Consider the following 27,800-nt stretch of genomic DNA (forward strand, 5'->3'; position numbering starts at 1 on the left):
CTGCAGTTTCTATACATTGGTTTGAGTCTTACTTATCGAACAAAAAACAGTGGGTTTTGTTCAACGGTACCAAATCGCCCTACCTTGTCAACCCTGTTGGGGTTCCACAAGGTTCCATTCTTGGACCATTACTGTTTTCTCTGTACATTAATGACTTGCCTAATGTATGTCCTGAGTTAAATGTGCAAATGTATGCCGATGATGCGGTCATCTTTATACACAGGAAGAACACTGAAATTATCTCATCTTGTCTCTCACAAGCTTTGGACAAGGTTCCACGCTGGCTGAACAAAATGTGCTTACAGTTAAACGTACAAAAACAGTATGCATGATGTTCAGTAAACGACCAGTCAAAAACGGAGCACAAATAGAACTAGTCTCCCAGTTCAAGTATCTTGGAGTCATATTGGACTCAAACTTTACTTTTAAGAAACACATCAAGAAAGTATCCAATACCATTCAATTCAACTTGCAACATTTTAAACAAATTAGACCTTTCTTAACTGTCAATGCTGCAAAGTCATATCTCCACTGTATGATTCTATTCCACATTGAATACTGTTTGACAAACTGGTCGTTTGCTTGTGCCACAAACCTGAAACCCATAGAACAGCAATTTTAAGTATTTTTATAAATGTTTACATGGACTGCCCCCCCCCCCCCCCCCCCCAAAGGTCAACTCAAAGAATGGTTGAGAAACAAACAGACGTGCAATCACCGCTAATTGCACTTTAATACAAGGGTATCTCCTCTTGCAATTTATGTAGCTCTTGTATCATCTCTTGCACTTTATATGTCGTTGCTGTTATATTGTACTACCATGTAATAAATACTTGTGTATGCTGCTCTTGCTCTTTTGCACTTGTTGCATATCATGTATTTTGTTTTTGCTATGTTTGTAAAAATGTAATTTTCTTAAATGTTTTATGTGAGGGACTGCTGATGGAAATTAGCTCAAAACTATATCTGGCACTTTTACGCTTGACACATTTTAATGTTTTAAGTGTTCATTATTGTGCATTGTCCCTGTCAAATAAACGATTAAATGAAATGTTTTCATATATATGATCCGGACTTTCCTTTTTTTTCTTTAAAAGATTTTTTAAGGCAACCCATGCTTTTGAAAGGGGGAGAAAGAGAGGATAGCACACGGCAAAGTGTCCCAGGCCTGATGCGAACCTGGGTCCGCCAGTTCTATCAATTGAGCTATACGGCCGCCCTGCAGAGTATATTTATGTCAATCAACTATTCAATTACATAACAAAGTGTTAAAGCTACAGTCAGAAGTTCATGGAACACTGCTTACTTTCCTTCATTCATTCATCAGGGACAACATTAACAGTAAAAACTGCGTTTCTACGACTGTGTCACAAGCTTGTGTAACTTCCCTTTCTCTTCCTTTGCTCATACACAAACCCCAAAGTGATAAAAGCGTTGTCTGATGCAGCGCCACCTGAAAGGGTAATAGCTTTTAGACATCTTATATAACTGTCAACGCTGTAGGTGTGGAGGTGACTACTGGGACAGAGAAACTATGAACAAATGAGTCATTCTCATATGGTTACACATACTTACTTGAAGTAAGTGAAATTCAACTTTTGTTTGTTCGTTGTTTGGTTTCAGCGCCAATATACACTGAACAAAAACATAAATGCAACACTTTTATTTTTGCTCCCATTTTTCATGAGATGAACTCAAAGATCTAAAACATTTTCTACATACACAAAATAACCATTTCTCTCAAATATTGTTCACAAATCTGAAAGAATCTGCTTCTCCTTCTCCTTTGCCGAGATAATCCATCCCACCTCACAGGTGTGGCATATCAAGATGCTGATTAGACAGCATGATAATTGCACAGGTGTGCCTTAGGCTGGCCACAATAAAAGGCCACTCTGAAACGTGCATTTTTGCTTTATTGGGGGGTCTGGGGGGGTCCAAAAACCAGTCAGTGTCTGGTGTGAGGGTTAGGGTAATGTTGTGAATCGAGTGGCCCATGGTGGTGGTGGGGTTATGGTATGGGCAGGCGTACAGTGGGGGAAAAAAGTATTTAGTCAGCCACCAATTGTGCAAGTTCTCCCACTTAAAAAGATGAGAGAGGCCTGTAATTTTCATCCTAGGTACACCTCGACTATGAGAGACAAAATGAGAAAAAAAAATCCAGAAAATCACATTGTCTGATTTTTAATGAATGAATTGGTAAATTCCTCGGTAAAATAAGTATTTGGTCACCTACAAACAAACAAGATTTCTGGCTCTCACAGAACTGTAACTTCTTCTTTAAGAGCCTCCTCTGTCCTCCACTTGTTAACTGTATTAATGGCAACTGTTTGAACTCGTTATCAGTATAAAAGACACCTGTCCACAACCTCAAACAGTCACACTCCAAACTCCACTATGGCCAAGACCAAAGAGCTGTCAAAGGACACCAGAAACAAAATGGTAGACTTGCACCAGGCTGGGAAGACTGAATATGCAATAGTTAAGCAGCTTGGTGTGAAGAAATAAACTGTGGGAGCAATTATTAGAAAATGGAAGACATACAAGACCACTGATAATCTCCCTCGATCTGGGGCTCCACGCAAGATCTCACCCCGTGGGGTCAAAATGATCACAACAACGGTGAGCAAAAATCCTAGAACCACACGGTAGAACTTTTTGGTAAAAACTCAACTAGACGTGTTTGGAGGAAAAAGAACACCATACCTACTGTGAAACATGGGGGTGGAAACATCATGCTTTGGGGCTGTTTTTCTGCAAAGGGACCAGGACGACTGATCCGTGTAAAGGAAAGAATGAATGGGGCCATGTATCGTGAGATTTTGAGTGACAACTTCCTTCCATCAGCAAGGGCATTGAAGATGAAACGTGGCTGGGTCTTTCAGCATGACAATGATCCCAAACACACCGCCCGGGAAACGAAGGAGTGGCTTCGTAAGAAGCATTTCAAGGTCCTGGAGTGGCCTAGCCAGTCTCCAGATCTCAACCCCATAGAAAATCTGCCCAGCGACAGCGCCAAAACATCATTGCTCTAGAGATCTGCATGGAGGAATGGGCCAAAATACCAGCAACAGTGTGTGAAAACCTTGTGAAGACTTACAGAAAACGTTTGACCTCTGTCATTGCCAACAAAGGGTATATAACAAAGTATTGAGATGAACTTTTGTTATTGACCAAATACTTATTTTCCACCATAATTTGCAAATAAATTATTTAAAAATCAGAAAATGTGATTTTCTGGATTTTTTTTTCTCATTTTGTCTCTCATAGTTGAGGTATACCTAGGATGAAAATTACAGGCCTCTCTCATCTTTTTAAGTTGGAGAACTTGCACAATTGGTGACTGACTAAATACTTTTTAGCCCCACTGTATGTTATGGACGATGAATACAGGCCACTCGATTCACAACATTACCCTAACCCTAACCCTCACACCAGATACTGACTGGTTTTCGAACCGCCCCAGACCCTTCCAATAAAGAAAAAATGCATGTTTCAGAGTGGCCTTTTATTGTGGCCAGCCTAAGGCACACCTGTGCAATAATCATGCTGTCTAATCAGGATCTTGATATGCCACACCTGTGAGGTGGGATGGATTATCTCGGCAAAGGAGAAGTGCTCATTATCACTGATATTTTCAGATTTGTGAACAATTTGAGAGAAATGGTTATTTTGTGTAAATAGAAAATGTTTTAGATCTTTGAGTTCATCTCATGAAAAATGGGAGCAAAAACTAAAGTGTTGCGTTTATATTTTTGTTCAGTGTATGTTGAAGGGCCCTATCATGATTTTTGGGGTTTTCCCTTTCCTGTAGTGGTTTAGGTTTTTGTGCATGTAAATGGTCTGCAAAGGCTAAAATACCAAAGTTCCCTTAAGAGGGAGTTTCTCTCCGACACTCCCCCCCCTGCCTAAAATGCCTCCATTGGACTCATTTGTTGACTTCTGTAGCATAGTGACATCACTATGTAACACTCGCTTCTATTGGTTAGCGCTCCAACACATAGGGTATAGGCTAAGCGCCGGGACTTCTCTAAGCAGTTGACCAATCTTAACAGAGCCAGCCAGCTAACCAATCAGAGCAGACTGGACTCTGGTTTCAGACAGAGGGTGAAAAGAGGTGCTGCAGCACAGGCAGTATGAGAAAAATAAAGAGCTTTTTGAACATTAAAGCGTGTCACAGTAGAGGCACAAAATACAATTATAAAAACTCAAAGCTTAGCAAAATACGGCTTCTTTAAGTTCTGAAGACATTGAAAACACCTTGGATGGAGAAGAACGGGGATGTGCTTACCTCTTGCGGATAACTTTTTGGTGTTGATTATTTTGGCGGCATACTCCTGTCCTGTACACAGCTTAACACACCTGCGCACCACTGAAAAGGCTCCCCTGTAAATACACAGAAAAAAACAATTTACTAATCTCTGTTAATTTCTGTATGTTAAGAATATATGTGATATCTCCCTAATTGCATTATTCATGTTCTTTTGATACAAGGGCAACACCAGCATGCCCGCAAGTTCTTGACGAATGACACAGATAGCTCAACTTAATGAATCTTCATAAGATTTTGCTGAACATTTTTTTCATGGCTGGCATTTTTTTTCAGCCAAATGTAGAAGAGACCTGATGCCACTCACTCCAGTTAACTGCGGCTAGCTCCATTAAAAGACTATGCTGCCAGGATTTGTCTTCCAAATAGGTTCCCATGAGGCTCCCCATACACAGTAAGCATAACTTAAATAACATGCACACATGCGGCGTGGAGAGACGGGGCTAAAATGGGCTCTTAAACACAATCCCTGCATTAGTGAATAGGTATTTTACCTTGAAGAGCCTGTCACGAAGCACACATGTTGCACCAGTCCCACAACCAAAGCATGATGACTTACAGCTACCTCATGTAAACTTTAGTATGTGATTCCGTGATCTAATTGTGCATCTGCTGCCGTGTGGAGAAACTACACTTCAAAGGTTTGAAGGAAATTGTGACTGGAAACACTATGTGGATGGATTTGGCCATAAGAAGGTCACATGTCATCAGCCTCAACAGAAAAATATCTCCCTTTAAAAACCAGAGAGCCGGCGACAGAGAGGCTTCACAGCCTGACCTGTTAAGTTAGATCTGCCCAGTCTTGCTACCACAGTTTACAGTGAAAAGGTGGACTGGTGCCACTGGTCTGCCTCCACACTGAGGCAGTTAAAGACAACCAAAAAGGTCAGGGTCAAAGGTGAACTCTGCGAGACCAGCTGACCTGAGACCTTAATAAGCAGACAGTGGGGGAAATGTCTATGGGGAGACACAAAACCCAGCAGACTTCACAGGGAATTTCAATACGGTTTAGGCGCTTGATAAAAACAACTGAATTCAAAATGCTACATCTCATGGTAAGGATTGTCTGGGTAGTTTAGTTCCAGTAGATCAACACGCTTACAGAGAGCTTTTCTACAGTAACCATATGTAGCGAAACAGGACCTAAAGGCAAGAAACTCTCTGAAACACGGTTGTGTATAAAACACTGCATGACCGACACCAGCAACACACACAACCAACCAAATAACTGACACCAAACTCCACAGCTGTGCCTGGAAAGTTCCCACTGTGAGGTAAGTGATCAGGGCTAAATTTGCTAACACACATACACAGTTAAATAGGGCAACACGTCATGATTCATTGCTTTTAGAAAAGTCTGGTTTGACACCAAGAAGAGTAGACTTGGAGTGTATTGTAACGGGATTACTCCGAGCTTCTGGTGTACAGTTACAGTTTCACATGTTGCCTGTGGTGTTGAGGACTGTGGATTAGGGTTTGTAAAGCTACACTCAGAAGCTTCAAGCGTAACCGAGGCAAAAAAGAATACCAAAATCAGAGAAAAGTTATGAGTTTTTGAATAACTTGTTTGAGCGTCTTAATTTCGTAATGAATAACTATGACATAAATCCACATTCAAGCTTGTAACTGTTTGTTTTATTGTGAAAATATTCCAGAATGCATGGTTTAAACAGGATATTTTGAAATATATTTTAATTATAATTCATTCAAATGTTTTGTCATTTTATATGCCTGCATATGTAGAGTATAAGAATGTGTTTGATTATTAACTTTATAAGACCTTGTGTCAAAACATTGAAGTAGAACCATACCAGTGTTAAAGGGCCCATGTCATGGCCATTTCTACTGATCATAATTCCATTGTTGAGGTATACTAAAATAGATATATACTGTGCAATTTTCCAAACTCACATTGGTTTCTCATACAGCATCTCTGTAAAGTATGTGTATTCACCGGTATTCACTCACTGTTCTAAACGGCTTGTTGGAGCTCCTGCCCCCGCCTCCTTGTGAGCCCAGTCCGATTGGTCAGCTCGGCCACTCTGTTCTGATTAGTCAACCCCCAGAGAGGCTCCGCCCATGTCTAACACAGTGCTTTTTTCGGCTCGGAGCGGAACATCAGTTTCACAATGGCGTCGGTACAGCTGTATATGTTTAAACCGGAGTCCGATCCTAAAAGTGAGACAGACCAACGTGATAGACCTGATCCACCGTCCCAAACTAGACTAGAGCAGACGGTTTCACAGTGTAAAGTTTTTTATTTAGTATCGCTCTTACATTTCAGATGTAAGTTACAACATTATGTAGCCAGCTCGCTGAAAACACCAACAGTAGCACACAACATTATATGCCAAGATATACACCATACATATTTGTCAAGTCAATAGACTATTATATGCCCTTTTATTTCTTCCTTAGTAATTGAATGTTTTTTTTTTTAAAACCTCGCCATAGTTGGTTTAATTGCTAAACGTGTTATTTTACAAATATCTTACCTTCCTATAGGTAACTCGAATGAACCAAGTCCCAGCACCTATTATGTGCATGGTACACCACCCACGACTAGCCAAACTGTCTCAACCCATACACCCTGCAGAACCTCCATAACATGTACAGATTTGATTATGGACCTTTGAGGCATAGAACGGGAGAAGAGTAAGTTATTCTTACCTGTAATAAACTAACACTGGTTTTTTTGAAAAATCAAATCATGGTTTGCTATATATGAATGATATGTTATAGGAGCAAATAATTCAGGTAAGAAAGGCTACTAAGTATTTCCATCAAACTTTATTTTTAGAAATGTACAAAATGAACATGCGTAAATATACATATATACACGGTATATTATCCATTCCTCCCCTTATAGGCGTTTTCTGCATCTTGTCTATCGCAGCTTTGTAAGCTGGTGCTGGGGCTTTTTAGGACAAGGCATCAGAGTGGTCATCCCGTCATGTGTTGTCCGCCGGATACGCCAGGAGTTCCTGACGAAATCAAATGCAAATCACAAAATATTAGAGAAACTTAGTTGTTTTAGGTTTGTTAGCTTAATAGCTAGATTAATATGCTAACCTACGTTTGCTAGTTGTTTAGTGTAATATGCCAACCTACTATGAACAACAGCTAGTGGTTCGTATTAGGCTAGCAAGAACATGTTTACAATTGCAATTTTATACGGGTAGTCTGCTATCTTCGGTCATTCATTGGAGCTGGCATAAAAACAATGTTTTCCCTAGCAAACTCATGTCTAGCTCTTGGCAGCCTTCTTTTTTAGCTCGGTAGCATACACGCTAGGAACGCCGACTATAATGTAATTAAGTTTTGCGACTGACCGTACGGTAAATCACCCGGAGTATACTGTCTGAGTATTTTGTGTGTGAATGCAGACATTCTCCTGCTATGAGATATTGTCAGGCATCTACTGACATTGGAGTTGATATATGGCAGCGACGTGCAGTCAGGGGAGGCAGGGGAGGCAGAGCCTCACCTGTCATACTCCAATGTAACGGAAAACAACTAAAGAAAAACTAAATAGTAATAATAATAAAATGTTTACACTGATCTATGATGTAAGTGTGATTTATGTATGATTCCAATCGCTTTTTAAAGTGAAAATCAGCAAATTTGCCGAGCTCCGCTACAACTACGGGTAGCGATGAGAAGTGAGGCAGGGACGAGCTCTGCCTCTCGTAAGCCCACAGTAACTTGCTGGAGCGCAGGCACTAATTTAGCGCGGGCACTTATTTTGTGAGCGCGCTCAAGCCAGTTACTGTGGGGTAAGGTGAGGCACAGATGAGCTCTGCCTCACCTCAGAATGTGTCACCACACAGAAACTGGCTGGAAAGCGGGCCCTAAGCGCATGCCTGTTACCATCTAACTGTAGGTCACCAATGTAATGTTTGTAAATCCCTTTATTAAATGTATCCTCGCTATCCATAGTCTCTAAATAACTTATTTAACGTATATATGATATTTAGGCTCGCTGGTCTCATCATATAACGCAGTGGTTCTCAAACTTTTTCTGTCATTCCCCACTTTGAACAGGTGGGCCTTTTCAAGCCCCACCTGTTCCTCATCGCTCCAATAAAATGGTAGGCCAAGCTTAAAATGGTCAAATGTATCGTTCTATAACAGGGTGCGCCGGTACCGCACCCGCCGCCGGTACCGCACCCGCCGCCGCAAACACCCGCCTTTGCCAGGCTCCGGCGGATCCGTCGCTGTGAAAGTCCACCGCCATTGCGAGTCTCCGGCTGTAACAGCCCACTAACGCCCGCGAGGAACCAGGTTCGATTCCGGCCTGAGGTCCAAAAAATTAATTACATTTTTTTTAATAAAAAAAAAAAAGAAAACCTACGACCCACCTATCACATCTCTGCACCCCACCAGTGGGGCGCACACAGGTTATTGTTGGTACTGTTACTCTACGCCAGGGGACGGCAACCCCTGGCACGCGTGCCAGCATTGGCACGCGGCACCGTAACCAGTGGCACACTAGGAATAAGTGGAATAAGTGTGCAAAATATTTAAATTAATTTTCGGATCCTGAACGCGAGACCGCCGCCAGAGCGCGTCTCCCCGTTACCTGCAGAAGGAAGCCATGCACGCAACGCAGCCCCGCTCTCTTTATCTCCAGGTGACTTTCTGCCGCTTTCCTCCGTGGTGCAGTTTTGATCGTTTCACCACGGAGGAAAGCACTTCACTAATTTCAGTACCCATAAGGAGCTGTACAAATGACGCAGTTTTTGCGTGGCTGTGTTTATTTAGTTGAAAGCCCAGTGGCGATCTGCTCATCTCTCATCGAAATAATATGCTACAAAGGGGCGGACTGGCCATCTGTGTGTTGAACTTTCCTGTCGGCTCCCAGAGCGTAGTCGAGGAGGGCAGAAGCAACAAGCTTCAGGTTCAATAACCCACTTTAGCTTAAATGACTGGAGAGAGGCGAGCTCTTCTTGGGAGGACGTTGCATTTATTTAGCTGTTCTTCTGTTTCACAAAATACATCACAGACCTCTGTTTTTCTGCTTTCCCGTTTCACTTCCAGAAACATACACACGTTCCATCACTGTTGCTCTACCATTCACAAACACACATGCACAAGCCGCACCCCTCTCTCTCTCTCTTAAAGGGACAGTGATCTCATCTCACTCTGCATGACCCTAATATCATAACTTGTGTGTTCTGGAGAATCACAGAACGGACGATCGGCCTTATTATTATGTCATTTAAACCAATTATTTAAATGTGTATGTTAAATTTGGCATCATGTAAGTTGCGCTGACAGGTCCACACACTGCTTCCCCGCAGCGAGGCTCCCCCGCCCTCCTTCTGATAGTTGACGAGCGTCAAGCTCCTCAACCCCCCCCCCCCCGTTGATAATTCTCGACCGTTGGCACGCTGATAACATTTTTTTTTTTTTTTTAAATGGCACTTCATATCAAAAACGTTGCCGACCCCTGCTCTACGCAGAGACGGTAGACACAAACAACAAACTAGACTTTTGAAACTACAGGAAGATAAGGAGGACTTTTACAAAAAACTAATAGAGATTGTTATCCAGAAGGAGAGCATGGACTTAATCTTCAAGTCAAGGTAAGACCACAATTGTAATGAAAATGGGATCTTACTAAGAAAGAACAATCCAATATTTAGATTTTGGGTATCCTTTTGTTGAACGGTCTGTTTAAAATGAATCGAAGCATCAGACTAAAAAAGCTTTTGAAAATAAACTGATATTTTGATTAAGGTCAAAATATAATATTTGTAAATCTGACTCCCGAAAAACGTTTACCCATTTAAACAGTCGTGGTAGATACCTTGTTTGTTTTAAACATCATAAATACACAAACAACAATGAATACTTACAGGTTGTGTACCCGAATCTCCCGCTGGTCCAAACAAAGTAAGAACAGCATCGTTCTTCATGGGCCCTTTAACTGAATCTTATTTCATCAACATTGGAGCCAGCCCTTTCTTCGAGGCTTGCTGTGGTGTTTGTATTTAAGTACGGCAGACATCACATAAATGGGATAAACATACTAGAGCAATGGCACTACAGTATGCTTAAATGTCACAAGTCCCGTTAAGAAATCGACACCATTAGAGAGTGAGGGTGCAACAATTAGTTCTGCTCAGATGTTGGATTATTATTACAAAGTCACAGTGAGCGTTATCATGAGGATTTCAAGCCTCTCACACGTGCGCTCTTTCCTTCAGGCTTGGTGTGACTGGATCAATATTAAGATTGGTCTATGAAAGATGTTATGCTGTGCAGGATGAACAGATGAGTCTCTCTCTCTTACAAAGAGAGCTTCAAAGCCAGCGCATTGACTGAAGTATATTGTGTACAATTAATCGCAATTTAGTGAAATCACAAAATCGTTGCCCAAAAAGAAAAGAAGAAAAAACGTGTATATACTGTGTATATATATATATATTCTCATTTGCTTTGAGTTTTTTGAGACATTTAGTTTAATATGATTTAAAAGCAGAGAAAAAGTGGAAAATCTAAAAATGTTTCTGAAAGCAGCATGCTGGGCAAGAAAAATGCCCTTCTTAGTGGGTATCTGGTTAAAAACATGCCCCAGTATCAAACAATCACCCATGTAGACTTGAATGGTGGCTCTGAAATACATGTGGTAGCACCTTATTAAAAACCGGAGCAAGTATAGTAAATTAAAATGGTGACCCAGTTTCACAACAAAAAACATCTGCATACATTTCTGAATTCAGTACTGCCTAACTTCCCTTGCTGCTTACTTTCCATACATTATGTATGTTCCAACTAACATAGTTTCAATATCTAATATTGCAATGTCATTACAAATATGAGTCCTAAAACCCGGGTTATTAGTTAGCATTTTACCACTTCCGGTTCCCTCGTCTCAAACAAGTTTGTGGTTAGATGCCTGCTAACTGTTGCTAACCAGTGGCTAAATGAGACTTCTTAATGTCATCAAGTCAAACACGCGTATGTTTACAGTTTAGCGGTAGTGATGCAAGAGCCATGCAACCACGATGTAGTCTGTTTATAGTCTAATGTTAGCTTTTTACTACAAATGTGTTGCAATATGTGGAGATTACACTGCTGAACAACATGCAAGTATAATCTTGTGTTTGCTACAGAGTTTATTTTACGTAATATTGCAAAATAAATGTTTTTGAAAAGATACCTTAAATATTAAAACTTTCAAAAGAGAACATGTAGTCTGACTATTGGTTCAGTGGCTTTTGAAAAACGTAATCCAGGACTATGTACTGTTGGAAAATTAGACTACTTCCAATCATTTATTAAAATGACATGGAGATTCTAATCTTCATTCCATGAAACCCACATGAATATAACAGACACCGTAATATTTTGGTTGCAGTTATCAGATATGGCTGACTTAACGGCATGGGGCCAATCAAGCTGTCGGAAACTAACAAGAGATATGCATAATAATCAAAGAACAAAGGCTAGATGCCAACACTCTTCAGCATCATTGTGTAAACAATGTGCGCCTGATGGGGAGTGATTTCTACATTGCCTAACTCCTCGACCATATAGAACATCTATAGTGTTGCAATATGGAGATTTAAACTGGAAGGCCTCCAGTGCTTCATGTAAAGTTTTGGTGACCCCACCTTGCTGACTTCATGTTCAGTTTTTATCTTGTTTAAATAATTATCCAATAATGTTATACATTACTTTTAAGATGCACCAAACTTGTTTTGTTTTTCATCTACTAAAAAGGTATTTTTATATTACTGTTGACTTTATATTCAAACCTTTTAATCTCATGTCACCACTCTTCATTTTTTGCATTACAGATATTCGTTGATGATGGTTATCTAATGACAGCACAACTTCAAAAAGTGTATATAGTTTTTTGAAATGCAATATTTGGTCCTTGGATGAGGAGTCATTTTTTGTCTGTTTTGAGTCATTACATACCACTAAAAAAAAATGTGCATACAGTTAACATATTATCTGCAACCACAATGCTGCATAGGAGCTCCTAAGTGTCTGCAATGAAGGTGTTCAATTACTTGTGTTTATACACAATGTGTCCATATAGATGCCATTCATTCAGAGCTTTACATAGATGAACATAGAAGATTGCCTAAAAAATGTCATATTAAGCCCAATAGACTTAACGTTTTTTTAAGCTTTGCAGATGACATTAATGTATTCTTCAAGAGGATATCTGATCAAACTAGTGAAAAACTGTCATCTTTGCAACCATAAAACATAACTTTTTCTGCACAACAGTTGTCATCTGTGGTTTAAAAAGTTGCAGCACATTTCTGACACCCCACGTGTTTCTAAATTGTAACGGGACGGGAGGCTGGTGCACCTGATGTAACGGCAAATTCTGACGTTACTGTTGCATTTTACTTTGGATTTTGGGGCCATTTCGAAACATGCATGACAAAATATTCAGAAAAGAACAAGCATGTGTTCGAAAGAGACCTCCACTCACACATGGAGCGAGAGCAGCATATTTTCACACCTGTCACACCGAAAAAGCACACACTCAAACGCGCACACGCACACACTGGTTTGCAGAGTCGCACAGCTCTGCACTGCCTGTAAACCAGCCTTCCTAACGCTGCTCCATTTACACCACACAACACCCGCAGAAACAAGCAAAACTAACACATTAAAACCGGATACTCACTTCCCCAGCTCCTCGTACAGTTGACATTCGTCAGTGAATCGCGTACAGGTTGTCGTGGCCATGTCTCTCCTCTATCTTTTACTTTCTCAACTCCGGAAAAATGCGGGGCTTCTTGCACTAAATTAGCGTTTAAAATACAGCTCCACCCAGCAGCTAGACGGCCGTTGGAGCGTTGAAATGCCTTGTCTGAGGTGCCAAGTGAAGGAGGGTTAGGTACGGAAAGACGAAGCGACCAGGGTGGGTGCTCTCTCTCCTTCTGAATCCAATATCTGACAGCCACAGCGCTCACAGAGACCCGTCATCAAGCCACCTGGTCAACGGGAAGCGACTTCCGGCTGCAATTTTCAGAATAAAACTAAGCTTTGGTATTTAAAGGTAGGGTAGGTACGAATGGAGAAACCGGCTTGAGTAAACTAGAATTTGAAAGTACACAACCGGTCTAAAAATCTGCCACTTCCTTACAGAGCCCCTCCTCCAACACATACGAACGCGCACATGACCAATGAGGGCACGAGATAAGTTTGTGCACGAACTGGAAGGCTGACAGGCAGGTAGGCCATCCAGTTATCTGCCGCGGGCCAAGGCAGATAATTGGACTTGCTTTTTACAGCGCCACGGCTTCCATAGACGAAATATTTGTATATATTTATTGTCAAAGCATTACATTTATTCATTGCTATCGGGATGTTAAGAGCATTCCGTGGAATATAACAAAAAGTGTTTCAGAAGTGAATTATCTAACCTACCTTTAAATGCTGTCTATGATAAAAGGGACTTTATTAACGAAGCAGGTCATATAAGCTGTTTCAGTTTTGTTCAATTGATAACTATGACTATGTAATTGAAATTGAGCCTCTTCGCAAATCATTATAAATGCAGACACTGAACTTGCGATTAGTTAGCAGGTTAGCAAGGCTAGGCTATAGCTATGAAAACTGAGAAAAGAACATACACTACATGGAAAAAGTCATCTTTAAGTGAGGAAAAAAAAAGTTTCTTCCCCTGCAATAATTAAAATATTCTGATTGATTGATTGATTGAATGATTGTGTTTCTTTTCAGGTTTCAGGTTTCTATTCGCCGGTAGTCTGCAATCAGAAATGCAGACAATGTACCCTAACTGGTAGTTTTTAATTAAACAACCTATGACATATGTTGTTGTTATACTTTAACATAATCACAGTGATATAGTAGCCTATATTAAAATGAAGAACATATAACATGTATTTGCATTGTGCCATCACTGACTTGAAGGGTTTGCAGCTTTTCTGACAAAAAACATTAACCGTACATCAATTTACTTTATTTTGAAAGCAAAATCACCAGATTTCCGGTCTTGTGCTGATTAATTTTCCCATCTTGACACAGTCAGCTTTATTTGGTGACAGCAGCTTCACTTCTGACCGACATTTGAGGTGATTTCTGTCGCTCCCTTGTGGGCAAATTGTGTAACAGCAAGTCGCGGCACTGTAATCGAACCCACCTCCCTCCGGCACTGTGCGTATTTCCAAATAGGGACAAATATGAGAGCGCTGTTTTGTGCCTTCTTCAACCATGCGTGTTGTATGTATATATTTTTGCATGATACGTAATACAACTCAAAAGGGCTTTTATTAAGACCTTTCCTCTTATGAATTACACTGTACACTGAGAATGTACGATGACGTTATTTGCTTAACATCAAAGGAATTACAATATTTGTTAAAAAGTCAATAAAGCATACATGTCAGATATATTCATGTTCTGTTGCACGACAACTTTTGTGCTCCACCTTTAATTAGAACGATTAAAAGATGTTAGTCTTTCTTTAGTTGAACAACAGTGAAAGACACTTCAATCAAGTTCAGTTAAAAGCTTTATTGTATTTATTTTTCTAGGATAGTATTCACACACAATACATAGGCTACTTTAGGTATCACACACAGTCTCACACACCAGACCCGGCGGCAGACATACATCTGTGGGCGGGCATTTGATTTACCGGGGCGGACCTGAGGTTACTGTAACCCCAGCTTCTATGAGTAAATGGCGCAGCCCTCTAAGGCTATCGCTATTGGGTAATCACTCCGTACCAACAATGTGTCAGAGAAAAAAAAAAGAAGGAAACATCCCTCTCATAAGAGGGAAAAAGGGCCGCTCTCCGCGTGCCGAGAGGCAGGAGAGAGGCGCACAGCTGAATCCCTGACGTCACTCACTCTGACAAGACACTCCGTACAGGGTGTGTCAGGGAGGAATGGGAGACATATCCCTTAAATACAATTGAATAAATTAACAGGGGCAAGACCAAGATGCAGCAGTGCAAATGTCTTCCACTGACATTCCTCCGTGCAAAGCCGTGGAGGAGGACATTCCTCCGGTGGAGTGCGCATTGATGTTCTCCGGGGGATCCACCCCATGAGGAGACATATGCCTGTGACACAGCTTCACACAGCCAGTGTGACAGCCGTTGTGCAGACAGAGGCTGCGCGATCGAGCGCTCTCTATAATGCACAAACAGGCGCTGAGAATGGCGCCAGGCAGCCGTGCGCGTCACTAGCAGGACAGCGCGCGCACAGGACAGAGGAGATGAGACGCGGCTTCTTCCTCCGACCTGTGAGGAGGGGGAAAGAAGCCATCCAAGGTGATCACTCATGACTCTAACTCTAACGCCCCAACCTTTGGCATAAAAGCCGGGTTAGGGCGTAAAACAGCTGAACTGCCATCTCCTTGGATCCCGAGGCATGACGGAGCCATAGAGAGAGCAGACAAATCACTCACCCTCTTCGCTGATAGAGCCAAAAGTAATACTACTTTGGCTAACAACAGTTTGAGGGGAATCTGGTCTAAAGGTTTAAAGGGGGCTTTGCTTTAGTGCGCATAACACCAAAGCCAAATCCCACTGAGGCGCCAGTGCGCGTGACACAGGCCTGAGTCTCCGTATTCCTCGCATAACACGGCTGCTGCGCTCTGCGAGCCCCTCTGTTCAATTCGCCGGGAATATACATTGCTCTGATGAGAGCAACGTGTGTGCGCGCCCAGAACAGCAGCCGCCTGGCTGCGTTCAGAAGCTGCGCAGATCGTACTCCTCCCTGGCGATTGAGGTAGGCTGCTTCCATAGCCGTGGCCTGTTGTCTGTGCGAATCAACACATTGATTGTACAGCAACGGGGCGACTCCCCCGTTTTTTTCCGAGATTTAGAAAAATAGCGGAGTAAAAACCGCGCAAGACAATGTTCCTGGGATGACAGGCGTGTTTCTTGTATCCCATGGAACTGCTGGAGGGGAGAGGCTTCTCTGTGATGTGCCGTAATGGTCGTCATGGTGACGAGTCACGCCATCACCGCCACTGCCCGTGAGGCAAAAGGGCTGCGAGGGAGTTTCCACACGCTGCATTTCACTCAGTCTCTCATCATGAGGCACGTACACGCCCAGGGGATGAGAGGTGTGTGCATGCTGTCCACACGATGCGTTATAACGGTGCTCGTGGGTTATTATGACCGTGTGTAGGAGGCATATCTGGGACAGAGGAATACCGCGAGCTCTGCAGTTTATAAACCAATAGGTTAAAAACAGCAGGCTTCTGCAGCGAATGAACCACCTCTGGAGTCCCCCTGTTGGAAGAGACCCAGGGCCAGGGGTATCATCACGTGACCAGCTGACGCCAACGCATAGCAGCTGCGTCACGGAGAGGGCTGTGTGGGTTGTTATGCCGGAGGAGAGCTGTCAGTTCCTCCACTCGCTGCCGCGAGAGCCACGCTCTCATGCTAGCTTTAATTCCACTCCCAGATAACGATTGTCTGAGAGGGAAGAGGACAGCTCTTCTTCCAATTTATTATGAAACCCAGGCTTTGACAGATGCAATACGAGATGTAGCCTACCGTCTGTAAAGCGACTTCCTCTCTGGAGCGAGCCATAGCAGGTCGTCCAGGGAAAACCACACTCTCATCCCTCCTCTGTGTAGTGGCTCCAGCCTTCTCTACACAACAATGCGAGGAGCCAGGAAATATCCGAACGGCAGACTATTGTCTGGTCTGATATTCCCTGAAATGAGAAAACGCAGGAATTTCCTGTGTTTTGGGATGATGGGTGGAAGTATGCATCCTTCAGGTGGAAGTGAACCAGTCTTCCTGGTGAACACATTCCAGCACCTGTTTGATCGTCAGCATGTGGAATACTGACAGATCGAGGATGTCTCATTCCCCCAGTCTTTTTCGGGATTAGAAAAATAACGGGAGTGAAAACCCCTGATTTTCCTCCCTTTGAGGAACCCTGGAAATATCCTCTTTCAACAGGAGTTCCAGCAGCTCGGATTGGAGCGCAAGACATAGCTTCTGGGATAACAGGAGTGTTTCCTGTATCCCATTGAACTGTGGGGGGGGGGGGGGGGGGGGAGAGACGAACTGCAGGACGTATCCTCTGCTGATCAGCCTGCTCATCCATCTGTCCATCAGACACACGCGCTGCCACTCTGAGAAAAACTCTGAGAGCGGGCGCACGTGCTCGAGATGTGTTTTTGGTCGTCATGGAGACGAGCCACACCACGCCAGAGCCCCTGCCGCCGCTACCCTTGAGGCAACCCAAGGTGTGCTTGGACCGAAAGGGCTGCGCGGGGGCCTCCGCACGCTGCGTCTCACTCCGACTCTCATCATGAGGCGCGTACACGCTCAGGGGATGGATGGAGGTGTGTGCAGTGCTGCCCACATGAGGCGTTAACAGCGCTCATGGGTTTATTAAGAACCGCACGGTGAACCATGGAGGGAGACGGGGACGACTCCTACCCGGCACTCGGCTCCATGCTGCCGTCCACGTACTGGACGGGCCAATCGTCTTCGTCGGCCGCAGCAGCTAGAGCGTCCGCTTTGCTTCCTGTCGGCTGATGGGAGACGGGCACAATGTGAGCAAGCGACCTGCTGGCTGAGAGCCGCGTCCGCGTGCTCTGGCCCCAGGCAGGATTCGCACATTGCGTGCTGGTCATAGCTCATGATATATCCTGAGCCACATGAGGGACAATTTCGGACGAAGTTGTTGCTCATGATGTTTAATGGTTCTGTGCTTCAGTAACTGCCGAGGTTTGCTGAAGAAAAGAGGGAGCAGATTGCCGGGCCTCCTTCCTATTTATACCGGAAGGAGGCCCGAGGGCGGGGCCCACCTTGCGGGTGGGCGTGGACTACAAGTGTTTCAGTGCTGCGCGGGTGCGGAGGGGGATTATTACCCAATAGCGATAGCCTTAGAGGGCGAAGCCATATACGAAATAGAACCACCCGGTCCCCGACACTTACATTTCCCGGGAAATCTGAATTGTCAACGGGCGGGAGGCGCTCGTGAATTGTTGTTACGGAAAGAGAGGGGTTTTAGGCATGGATGTAATAAGAAAAAAATGATATTAAACTAATCTTTCAACATAGTTTAATACAAAAATAAATATTAGGACAAAGCCCTACAAATAACAACAATAAGCATAATAACAAAAACATTTAAATGTTGTATTCAGCTCTGATTAAAACAGAGGGCCTGTCCAACACCAAGACTCACATACACGCAAATCTCGACTGACATCAGAGAATTGCAATGACAGGGAAAAAATGACATAAACATACTGATTGCATTCAACACAACACTGTCACACATATCACAGTAGTCTTTAAATTAATACTTCTTATGTAGTATGATGACCCCATGCACCTCCTGATTCTCTGATAAAAGGCTTTTGATTTTTTCATACATAATTATGTCTAGTAATATTTTTTACTTTCATCCTTTCCTATAGCTCTTTCAGTCAAAAAGCATAATCTTTTATAGAAGACAGAACACAGAGAGGATAGAAAATGTGTTAGAATTCACTGCAGAAGCCGGACAGAGTTGACGTGGAGATGGTAGAGGAAGTCTGCATAGGACGCCCCACCGTTGGGACTTTTGTCCTCCACCAATTGGCGCTGCAAGGCCTCCTCGCAGGTGTCACCCTGCTTCACCACCCACAGCTGAGACAGAAAAACAGACCCATATAGTTACACTTGCACTAAGTGAGGCAACATCATAGATGTATAATAGAGTGGCGAAGTCACACCCATCTACTTCCTGTCCATTAGACCTTATTTCGGAAAAATTATGTATTGAAGTCAATGGAGAGAAAATGTATCTTTCGATCCCGTTTGAATTGTGCCACGAATTACACATATGATGTTTGCCAATCTTAAAAAATAATTTCCATGTTAAAAGTCACAGTTTGTCGTAGGGCTGCACGATATGGGCCAAAATTCATATCTCGATATTTTTTAGCTGAATGGCGATATACGATATATATCTCGATATTTTTTCCGTAAAGTAAAAACAAAACAGACAGTCCTAGTTTGAAGCCAAACCTCACACAGGCACTTTATTTAACGTTTAGAAGCTGCACATCAACATGCATGAAATAATTCAGGAACAAAAACTACCAGCATAAATAAATAAAGATACCATTCTTCCTTCTTTCTTGCATCCTCCCTCATTCCCTCAATTACTGCTTTCTCCCCCGCCTTACTTGCTTCTTTACTGCCTTCCTTCCTTCTCTCCCCCATCCTTCCTTCAATCTTCAAATCCTTCTTTCCCTCCCTCCTTCTGTCCTTCATTCCTCCCTCACTCCCTCTGTTCCTTCTTTCTCCCCCCCTCCTTCCTTGCTTCTTTCCTTCTATAATTTCTTCCCTCCTTGCTTCTTTTCTCCTTACTACCTTCATTTCATATTCTTTCTGTCCCTGATTTCTTTCTTCCATCCTTCCTCCCTCAATTCTTTCTTTCTCCCCCTCCTTCCTTGCTTCTTTCCTTCCTTAAACCCTTCCTTCTTCCCCTCACTCCTTCTGACCTTCCTTTCCTCCCTCCTTCCTCCATCACTCCCTCAATTCCTTCTTTCACCCACACCTTACTTGCGTCTTTAGTGCCTTACCACTTAAATAAAATAAATTAAAATAAATAACTTTGTGCAAAATGTGCACATACAGATCAAAAATAAGACTGGTTTGTTCTTTTAAGTAACTGAGGTAGACAGTTCTTTGTAAATTAAAGTAACTGAGGTAGACAGTTCTTTGTAAACTAAACATGTTAGCAGATTTGAACATAAATCAATCACTTAGTGCATCTTTTATCTGGGTGCAAATCTCGCATAACGAACATAAGAGATGAAAAATAACAGGCCAGACCAACTACTACTGTATATCTTACAGATTCTGTGCCAGAAAAACTAGCCTGTCAACAGTGTCAGGCTTCAGAGAAGCCCTGTGGCAGGTTACAATGTTTCCACTGCAGCTAAAAACCCTTTCTGAAGGGGAGCTGGTAGCTGGCACACAGAGGAATTTCTTGGCTATGCAGCTCAGTTTTGGAAAGGCAGGGCAGGGCTTCTCTTGCAAAGTAATTTCGACCAGGTAACTCGTACCTGGGGTCAACAGCTTTTAGCAGCTTTACAAAGCCGGTCTGCTCCACAGTCGACGTGGGGACCATGTCTTTGGCTAAGTGATATGCCACTGCCTTCGTTATTTCACGCCACTTTTCGCTTTTTTTTTCATAAGGCACACCACGTGTGAGTGAGTTGTGTAGCGTGATTTGCTTTGAGGCAGGAGGCTGACAAGTCTTCACGGTCTGGGTTGCAGCACGCAGTTTAATACACTCCTCATACTGCACTTTGTGCTTCTGTTGTAAGTGGTGGAAGAGATTTGTTGTGCTCGACCCTTTCGTTGCAACTTTTTTCCGGCATTGTCTACAAAGTGCATTTTTCTGCTCCACGTCTGCCGCTTGAAAACCAAACCATCTCCAAATGAGAGAGCCGTTTGTTTTCTTCTTAACAACCAGTTCATCCTCGTTTTCTGTATCACCTTCTCTCCTTTCTGTCTCCTCCTCTATCTCCGGATTGTTCGCTGCTGCTGCCATGCTTCTTCATGCAAATGTCGGGAGGTGGGGGTGAGGGCGAGGGGGTAGTGAGGGGGAGGCGGCAGGGCGCCGTTGCTGCTGCTTGGAGATACAGAGAGGCGGGCCGCGGGGCAGAGAGAGTTTGCAGCGGAGTTTGCAGCAACTTGCAGCTTGTTTTAATATATATCGATATATACGATATGATGTAATCCTATATCGCGCATGAAAATATATCGATATAAATTCAAAACTCGATATATCGCCCAGCCCTAGTTTGTCGTAAAACTGTTGAAATATAAGACTATGAAAAATACGCAACTAGAAAGACTACAAATCCCGCGTTAGTGATGTCATAACTGATGTCACAATTGTTTTCCTCCGCAAAATATAAGAGATAGCTAAGATAAGATAACTTTGACAAGATGCCTGTGTGCTTAGTACCCGGTTGTTAACATACCAGCAATGGGTCTTGCTCGTTCTTTCGCTTTCCGTCTGATGAAAGGACCAGGAGTCGCTGGATCAAGTTAGCTACCTAGCTAGTAGCAAGCACGTTAGTTAGCATTACAGCATTAGCTTCGTCATTTTTATTAGCCTTAACATGAAGTAACATTAAGTAACCCAAAATGTTAAACAGTAAGAGTAGTAGTCATATTTCGTGAACCCTTTGAAGAGTACTGTCACACCGGTGTGATCATTCTATAATACACCATTTAAGCCCGGGGGAGAAATGCTAACGCTACGTTAGCAATCTTTTCTACATCATGCTATCTGCACAAATGGTTGACATCAAACATTAAAAAGATCAGGCAGTTCAGAGAGAATCAAAGGAAGGCAGCTTTGCATGACATTCTTCTGGACGTGTTTCATTGTGGTGATAGTGAGGGTAGTCAATCCCTTGTTTAGCAAGACAGTAGTGACGGCCATCTTGGTGACGTGTGTTGCTGTGCAAGACCAGAGATGTAGTTCATTGAGTGTTTCACTCAAAAAAAAAATAGTTTTACGACATCTTTTTTTTTTTGACTGGCAAAATTATCTTTTAAATTGACAAACATCATATGTGTAATTCGTGGCACAATTCAAACGGGATCGAAAGATAATCTTTCTCTCTCCATTGACTTCAATACACAATTTTTCCGAAATAAGGTCCCATGGACCGGAAGTCGATGGCCGTGACTTCGCCACTCTATAAGAACTGGATTCAGCGTGGGAGGCGGGGCCTTGTTCATTCCTATGAGAGTTGCTCATTGGCGCATGAAGACAAAATGGCCCAACTTTTGAGAGAGCGTAACGTCACAAAAGTATTCATATAATCCGTTGTTATTGTGCATCCATGGGTAAAGGTAAAACTCATGTAGTACTGAACACGTCACATGAACGTGCCGGGCGGCGCAGTCCCGTGGGTTAGATGCGCGTTCATAATGCCGAGGAAAATAACTCTCAGAATAACGTTGGCACATTTTACTACTTGAGGACCGAATGTTTTTAATAAGGGCTATACAAATGTTCATACTGGGTAGTTTATTTACTTTAAAAAAAATGATACAACGATTTACAGATGTCTCTTTCCACAAAAGTATTTCCGGGCCCGGCGACTGATACGGAAGTGTAGTACCGCCGTTTGGCTACAACTAATATTTTCCTCAGAGTCCGGCGCGCTTCCTGGGGGCTTGGGCAACATGTGGCAACTGAAACCAAAGGGTAAAACTCAGAAAGTGCAAAGGTCAAAATAGGTCAAAAGTTGGTGCTCAACTTCTCACTGTTCTTGTTTGTTTTTTTCTTTCACCTAATTTCACATAGTATAAACTTTATAGCTCTGCCATGATTTTTTTGTTATATGAAAAAATGTGAAATGACAAATTCAAAACGTTTTGGGAGGAAGTGTTGGTTTGCTTATACCCACAATGCAAAATAGATATAGGATGTCAAACTGGGGGAAATGATATCTCCACATAACATAAAAAGTGCATGTGTTTGTATATGTATTCATACTGTTTATAGGTCCTGTGCATGTGTGTGCATTGTCCTGTGTGTAACCACAAATGAGTGAACACATGCATTTCTCTTTTGGGATAAAATAAAGGTTAATCTTCTTCATGTTAAAAAAATTAATCCAATGTCCAACTTGGAATGAACATTAGGAGGATTAGATTCAGCTCTTTCCTCAAGGTAGCTCTAATTGACTGAGTAGACATGAGGAGTGGGAAAGCGACTGAGTAGTTAGAGGTGTCAGCAACTCACCTTGCGGGCACAGGGAGCCTGAGAGTTCAGAGTGCTGATGAGGGACCGCACTCTGATGGACAGAGGGTTATCAAGAACTGGCAGCTTCGTCTGAAGAAACACAACACAGCAGAAAAGAGAGTCAACTCAACAGTGAACCTGTCAGTGTTGCAGGGAACTACATCACCAGGAAGAAAAGCAATCATTGGTGTCTTTATATCCCTTTGGGTTCAATCTGTGTTCTACTAAAGGGCTCAGTTCAGTAGTTAAAGGCATCATTATATTTTTACATCCCATGCCCAACACCATGTTTTCCTCTTCTCAATAACGTTCTAACATTACTCTACGCTTTCTGTTAATAGCTGACATAAAACTTTGTTTATATAAGTTGTATTATTCCAACAAGCATCTTCTTATGCGAGAAGGTTAAATGTATTGCATTTGTATTTATTGAATGTTTGAAACATATACAGCTAAACAGATGCAGGCAATAAGAAGTTTTTTTAAATTATTTTTTTACACTATACACTATTATAAAACACTCTTGATTTAATAAGGCATATTATCTGCTTTAGATAATATAACATACACCAATTAATATCATATGGTTCATTAAAAAAAATGTGTGCTTCACAGACATAAAAAGAGAAAGTACAAATATTAGATTATTTAACTCAGACAAGAGGAACATAGATAAAACACAATGAATACACATTTTGAGAATAAACCAATGAATACAAAAAACAGACAAAAAAGGAAAAGCTAAGGGACATTTTTTTAAACGTTTAAAAAAAATAGTTTTAAAAGAGGTTAGCATTACTGTATGAGTGAGTATCTGTCTGATCTCTTACCTCTCCAGAGGGCAGGGAAGAGAAGCAGTTGTTGTTGAAGAGTTCCGCCAGGGTGCATGATGGGACTTGGTCACCCACCCAGAGCAGCAGTGTGAGGGGTGCATGAATCAGATACAGACATCCGGGCTCCAGGCTGGCCGTGCAGCAGCGCAGAGCCACCGGGGGGGGTGGAGAGACGGAGCGGTTAGCTGCCAGCGGCTGCAGGGGCAAGATGAGTGGATGTGGGTCAGAAAGGAAAATAATGCTAAGATTCTTTTGTACTAATAATACTCATGAAAAATAATGTAGCCTAATCTGTATCACCAATGGTGCAGAAATACTGGCAAAAGATACTGAGTAAAGAGATGCAGAAAAACAAATCTGTGCGTTGATCTAAAACATTAACCTTACCGTTATAAATTGTTGACTCAATACAGCTACTGTAACCACAAAGAATTGTTGAGCTGAAGTTATTTCGTATTGTCTGACAGAAGCTGAAATTCAACTAAAACTAGTTACATTTGTCGATGCTGGAGTGCCTTACAATATGAGATACACTAAATAAGATGTCAAAAGTAATACCTCCAAAACTACAGTTGTGTTTTTGATCGCTAGAAAGTGAATACTATGGCTTTCAGCACCGTGATGCAGAATTTCCCCCTGAGATGTCACCCTCACTGATTAAGACCCTGTTGGTAAATTGTTACCTACTCAATACAGCCATTGCATTACATTACATTGTTACTTGTCAGACGCTTTTACCCAAGGCGACTTGCATACACTCAATACTGTGGGCAATTGCCACATAAGTTATTTGGGGTAAAGCGTCTTGCCCAGGGACACAATGACATGCTGACTGCAGTGGATCTCAAGGTGGGATTGAACCGGTGCTCCCCTGATTTGAAGATCACTGAGCCACAGCCTCCCTATAGGCTCAATACAGCCGTTATAACCACAAAGGGGGCACTAACCAGAGGCAGCAGCAGAGGGTAGAAGTGAGTGGAGGTGCTGCAGGTGTCCATGCCTAGCACCTGGCAGCGCTGCTGCAGCCGTTGGTGGATGGAGCTCCTCAGGCCCGGCAGCAGCACCTCGCTTTTCCTCAGACTGTTGATGTAAACAGGAAGTGCTCGCAGGTACTGAGGGAGGACCAGCTACACGACACACATACAGAACACAGGACATGATGACAAAATATTTAAATCCACTCCAGGTTTGCACAGTGACAGTTACAGAGGGAATGTAGCGGATAAAAAAAACTCAAAATAAAACTTCCACTGAGGCACTAGGTAGCGAATCTTTCAAAGGATTAACAAATTGTCCAGGCAAAAATATATTTTATCTTTTTTACGATCAAAAGGAAAAATGAACAATAGCTTTACTTCCTCTCTGGACCGCCGGCTTGCCCGGTTTAAAAACAAAGCCTGAAGTTGTGCCTGGAGCTGCCAAAATTAAAACGAAAACAACGACTTAAACTAAAATAATGACACTATATAACAATCCAAAAACAGCAAGAAGATACATGTTTAACTTGTTATTATTATAAATCAATGAAAAGCTCCACCAGGGAGGAACATGATATCTGAGGGTAAATGTGGTTCATAAAGAAAAAAAGAAGAAGCAATTAAGGTCAAACTGAATAATTGCCAAGATTTTCCTCTACAATAACAAAAAAGAAAGACTTTTGAGATATTCAAACAGTGCCACTTTACAGATGTAGCACTCTAGAAAGGACTCCACCCAGCGTATTCCAACCAAAACCCCAGCGTTTACCAGTGGCTTGGATTTTAAAGACCTCCCACTATTTTCTAAGAGGGCGTTGCCAGATTTCCCCATTTGTTCAATGTCAGGATTTAACCATGAGATGGCGCTTCATTCACAAATACACAAAGACAACTGGGTGAACGGTACATGGTCAATGTTTGTTTAAAAATGTTTGCAGTCGTGAAAGCTCTAAGCCAGGGGTGCCCAACCAGTCAATCGATCGCGGGGAGATTTCCAGTCGATCGCGAGATGTGTCTAAAAATAGAACAATATTCTGTTTTATCGTTAATTTCCTATAACATAATCTTCCTGTGCCAGAATAATGCACTTGAACGCATCAAAGCTTTGTGATTGGCCGGCGTGACCCTATGTGTCGGGGCGTGACTGGTGGCCAGTGGGCACTAGTTAGCTGAGGTTCTCCGTGTCAACAGGAGTGACAGTCCCCACACACACAAGACCGCAATTATGGCAGAAGCAAAAAAGCCCAAAATATATAATTTTCACTCAAAGTGGGAGAATGATTATTTTTGTATCTATTCCAATTCAAAGTCCATCTGTCTCATCTGCAATGCGAGCATGAAGAAGAAGGGTAATTACGGAGCGGCATTTCAAAACAGTGCACAAACGCTACAAGACGGAATTCCCTCCTAATTCTGCCCTACGCTCCCAAAAGGTGAGGGACCTGAAAGGACAGCTAAATGCACAGCAGTCCATTTTCACCAGGCCCAACAATAAGAGCAAGGCTGCTACCATAGCATCTTATCGTGTCAGTCACGTTCTTGCGAAACACATGAAGTCTTTCAAAGATGGTGAAGTTGTGAAAGAAGCATTCCTGGAGGCTTCTGCCGACGCGCTTTTGGGGGACAGTAAAAATAACAGTAGCATTTCAACAGGTTTTTGATATAATAAAAACTCAATTTAGATACCGTTATTAATCAGCTGTAAGTTTTAGTTTGTTTGAACTTATTCATTATAATTATTGTACAAAATGGTATAAGAATGCAAACATTAATATCTGTTCTGTTTAAATTGATTATAGTCTATTATCAATTCAGGTTAAGAAACTAGTGTTGCTTGCATCCTATTTTAAAGGCATTTCTTTTTATAATCTACTAAAATGCAACAAAAAAAGTGTTTGATTCTATTAATTTAGTCTTTTTTATTGCACTTTGGCAGCAGATTCCTGTGTAGCTTCAGATCTGAGTTGTGTTATTAGTAAGCCTAATTTATACTTTTGTAGCAACATTATTTTTATATAATGGCAAAGAAAGGGTTCAGAGTCTTTTCTTTTTTCCCTGTGTCATATGTGGCAGCACTGTTCAATGTTTCTTGAAAACATTACCCACTGTAGTATGTGACGTGTGAATAAACTCCAACTAGGCAGCTTTTTTAACTAGGCAAATAAAAAATGAACTGAAAAATAAGTGAAGAATGAATGCAAAATCCAGGATTCGGCAACCCAACCATCAAAAAGAGAGATCACAGGGGGGTAGGAGAGCTGTGTCTGATTGGCCATTAGGTGCGTAAACAAAGAGAGTCACACACAGCCCTCGCTGATCAGCTGATCACCTGATCACCTGAGAGCTGCCGAGTTTCATTCAGACTATTTAAAAAAACAACGGTCTGATTTTAACATTGCACAACAATTAACTCAATGTGTGATTATTATAGCAGTAATATTAAAAACTAATAATAAAGTAAGCTATTAACACTGTAGGCCACATATTCTTGTTTGCCCGTGGTGAGATGACGAGGCTCCATTAAAAATAAACCTCTTTTTAGTGAATTCCTGAGCGCACGTTAATAAAGTTTTAATGAAGTTGACTACAGTAAATTCATATTTGTTAGTGCTTTCATGTCAATTCGGCGATCATATGATACATTAAATGATCGTGAGGAGGATGATGATGATTAAAAATCGTTTGTTTGAGCCGGGTTGGATTTCCTGATGAAAAAACAAACCGATTGTTTTCACATGGTGATGTTTTGTAAATGATTACATGTCTCTTATTTAGCACAGAATATGATCCTATCCGTGACATATGGATCTTAACAAAGATCCGCTATAGTAATCAGACATAAATCTATCAGCTGTTTATTTCACATGAGTTCCAGTGTGGCAGCTTTTTAATCACTGCACCCCCTGGTGGA

At 42.1% G+C, this 27,800-nt stretch overlaps 2 protein-coding genes across 44 annotated transcripts in view; both read right to left on the reverse strand.

Annotated features, from left to right (window-relative positions):
* The window catches only part of camk2b1 (calcium/calmodulin-dependent protein kinase (CaM kinase) II beta 1), an 89,066-nt gene extending 75,737 nt beyond the window's left edge, over positions 1 to 13,329 (reverse strand). For 8 of the 41 annotated variants that reach the window (XM_079687808.1, XM_079687790.1, XM_079687784.1 and 5 more), the window contains exons 1-2: positions 12,990 to 13,311; positions 4,292 to 4,386 (exon numbers count right to left, since the gene is read on the reverse strand). In XM_079687808.1, coding sequence (XP_079543934.1) covers positions 4,292 to 4,386; positions 12,990 to 13,051 — 157 coding nt within the window. In that variant the 5' untranslated portion in view covers positions 13,052 to 13,311. Of the gene's footprint in view, positions 1 to 4,291; positions 4,387 to 12,989 lie in introns of all 41 variants that reach the window. The other 33 variants (XM_079687780.1, XM_079687778.1, XM_079687799.1 and 30 more) reach the window with 14 other exon arrangements.
* A 1,496-nt stretch (positions 13,330 to 14,825) lies between these two features.
* The window catches only part of LOC307043593 (protein transport protein Sec24C), a 36,651-nt gene continuing 23,676 nt past the window's right edge, over positions 14,826 to 27,800 (reverse strand). For all 3 annotated transcript variants that reach the window (XM_079688132.1, XM_079688130.1, XM_079688131.1), the window contains 4 exons: positions 24,860 to 25,039; positions 23,910 to 24,107; positions 23,080 to 23,169; positions 14,826 to 18,944 (listed from right to left, as the gene is read on the reverse strand). In XM_079688132.1, the coding sequence (XP_079544258.1) occupies positions 18,804 to 18,944; positions 23,080 to 23,169; positions 23,910 to 24,107; positions 24,860 to 25,039 (609 nt within the window). In that variant the 3' untranslated portion in view covers positions 14,826 to 18,803. The remainder of the gene's footprint in view (positions 18,945 to 23,079; positions 23,170 to 23,909; positions 24,108 to 24,859; positions 25,040 to 27,800) is intronic.

Source organism: Notothenia rossii (assembly GCF_949606895.1).
Source record: "Notothenia rossii genome assembly, chromosome: 6".
In the NCBI taxonomy this organism is placed as follows: domain Eukaryota; kingdom Metazoa; phylum Chordata; class Actinopteri; order Perciformes; family Nototheniidae; genus Notothenia; species Notothenia rossii.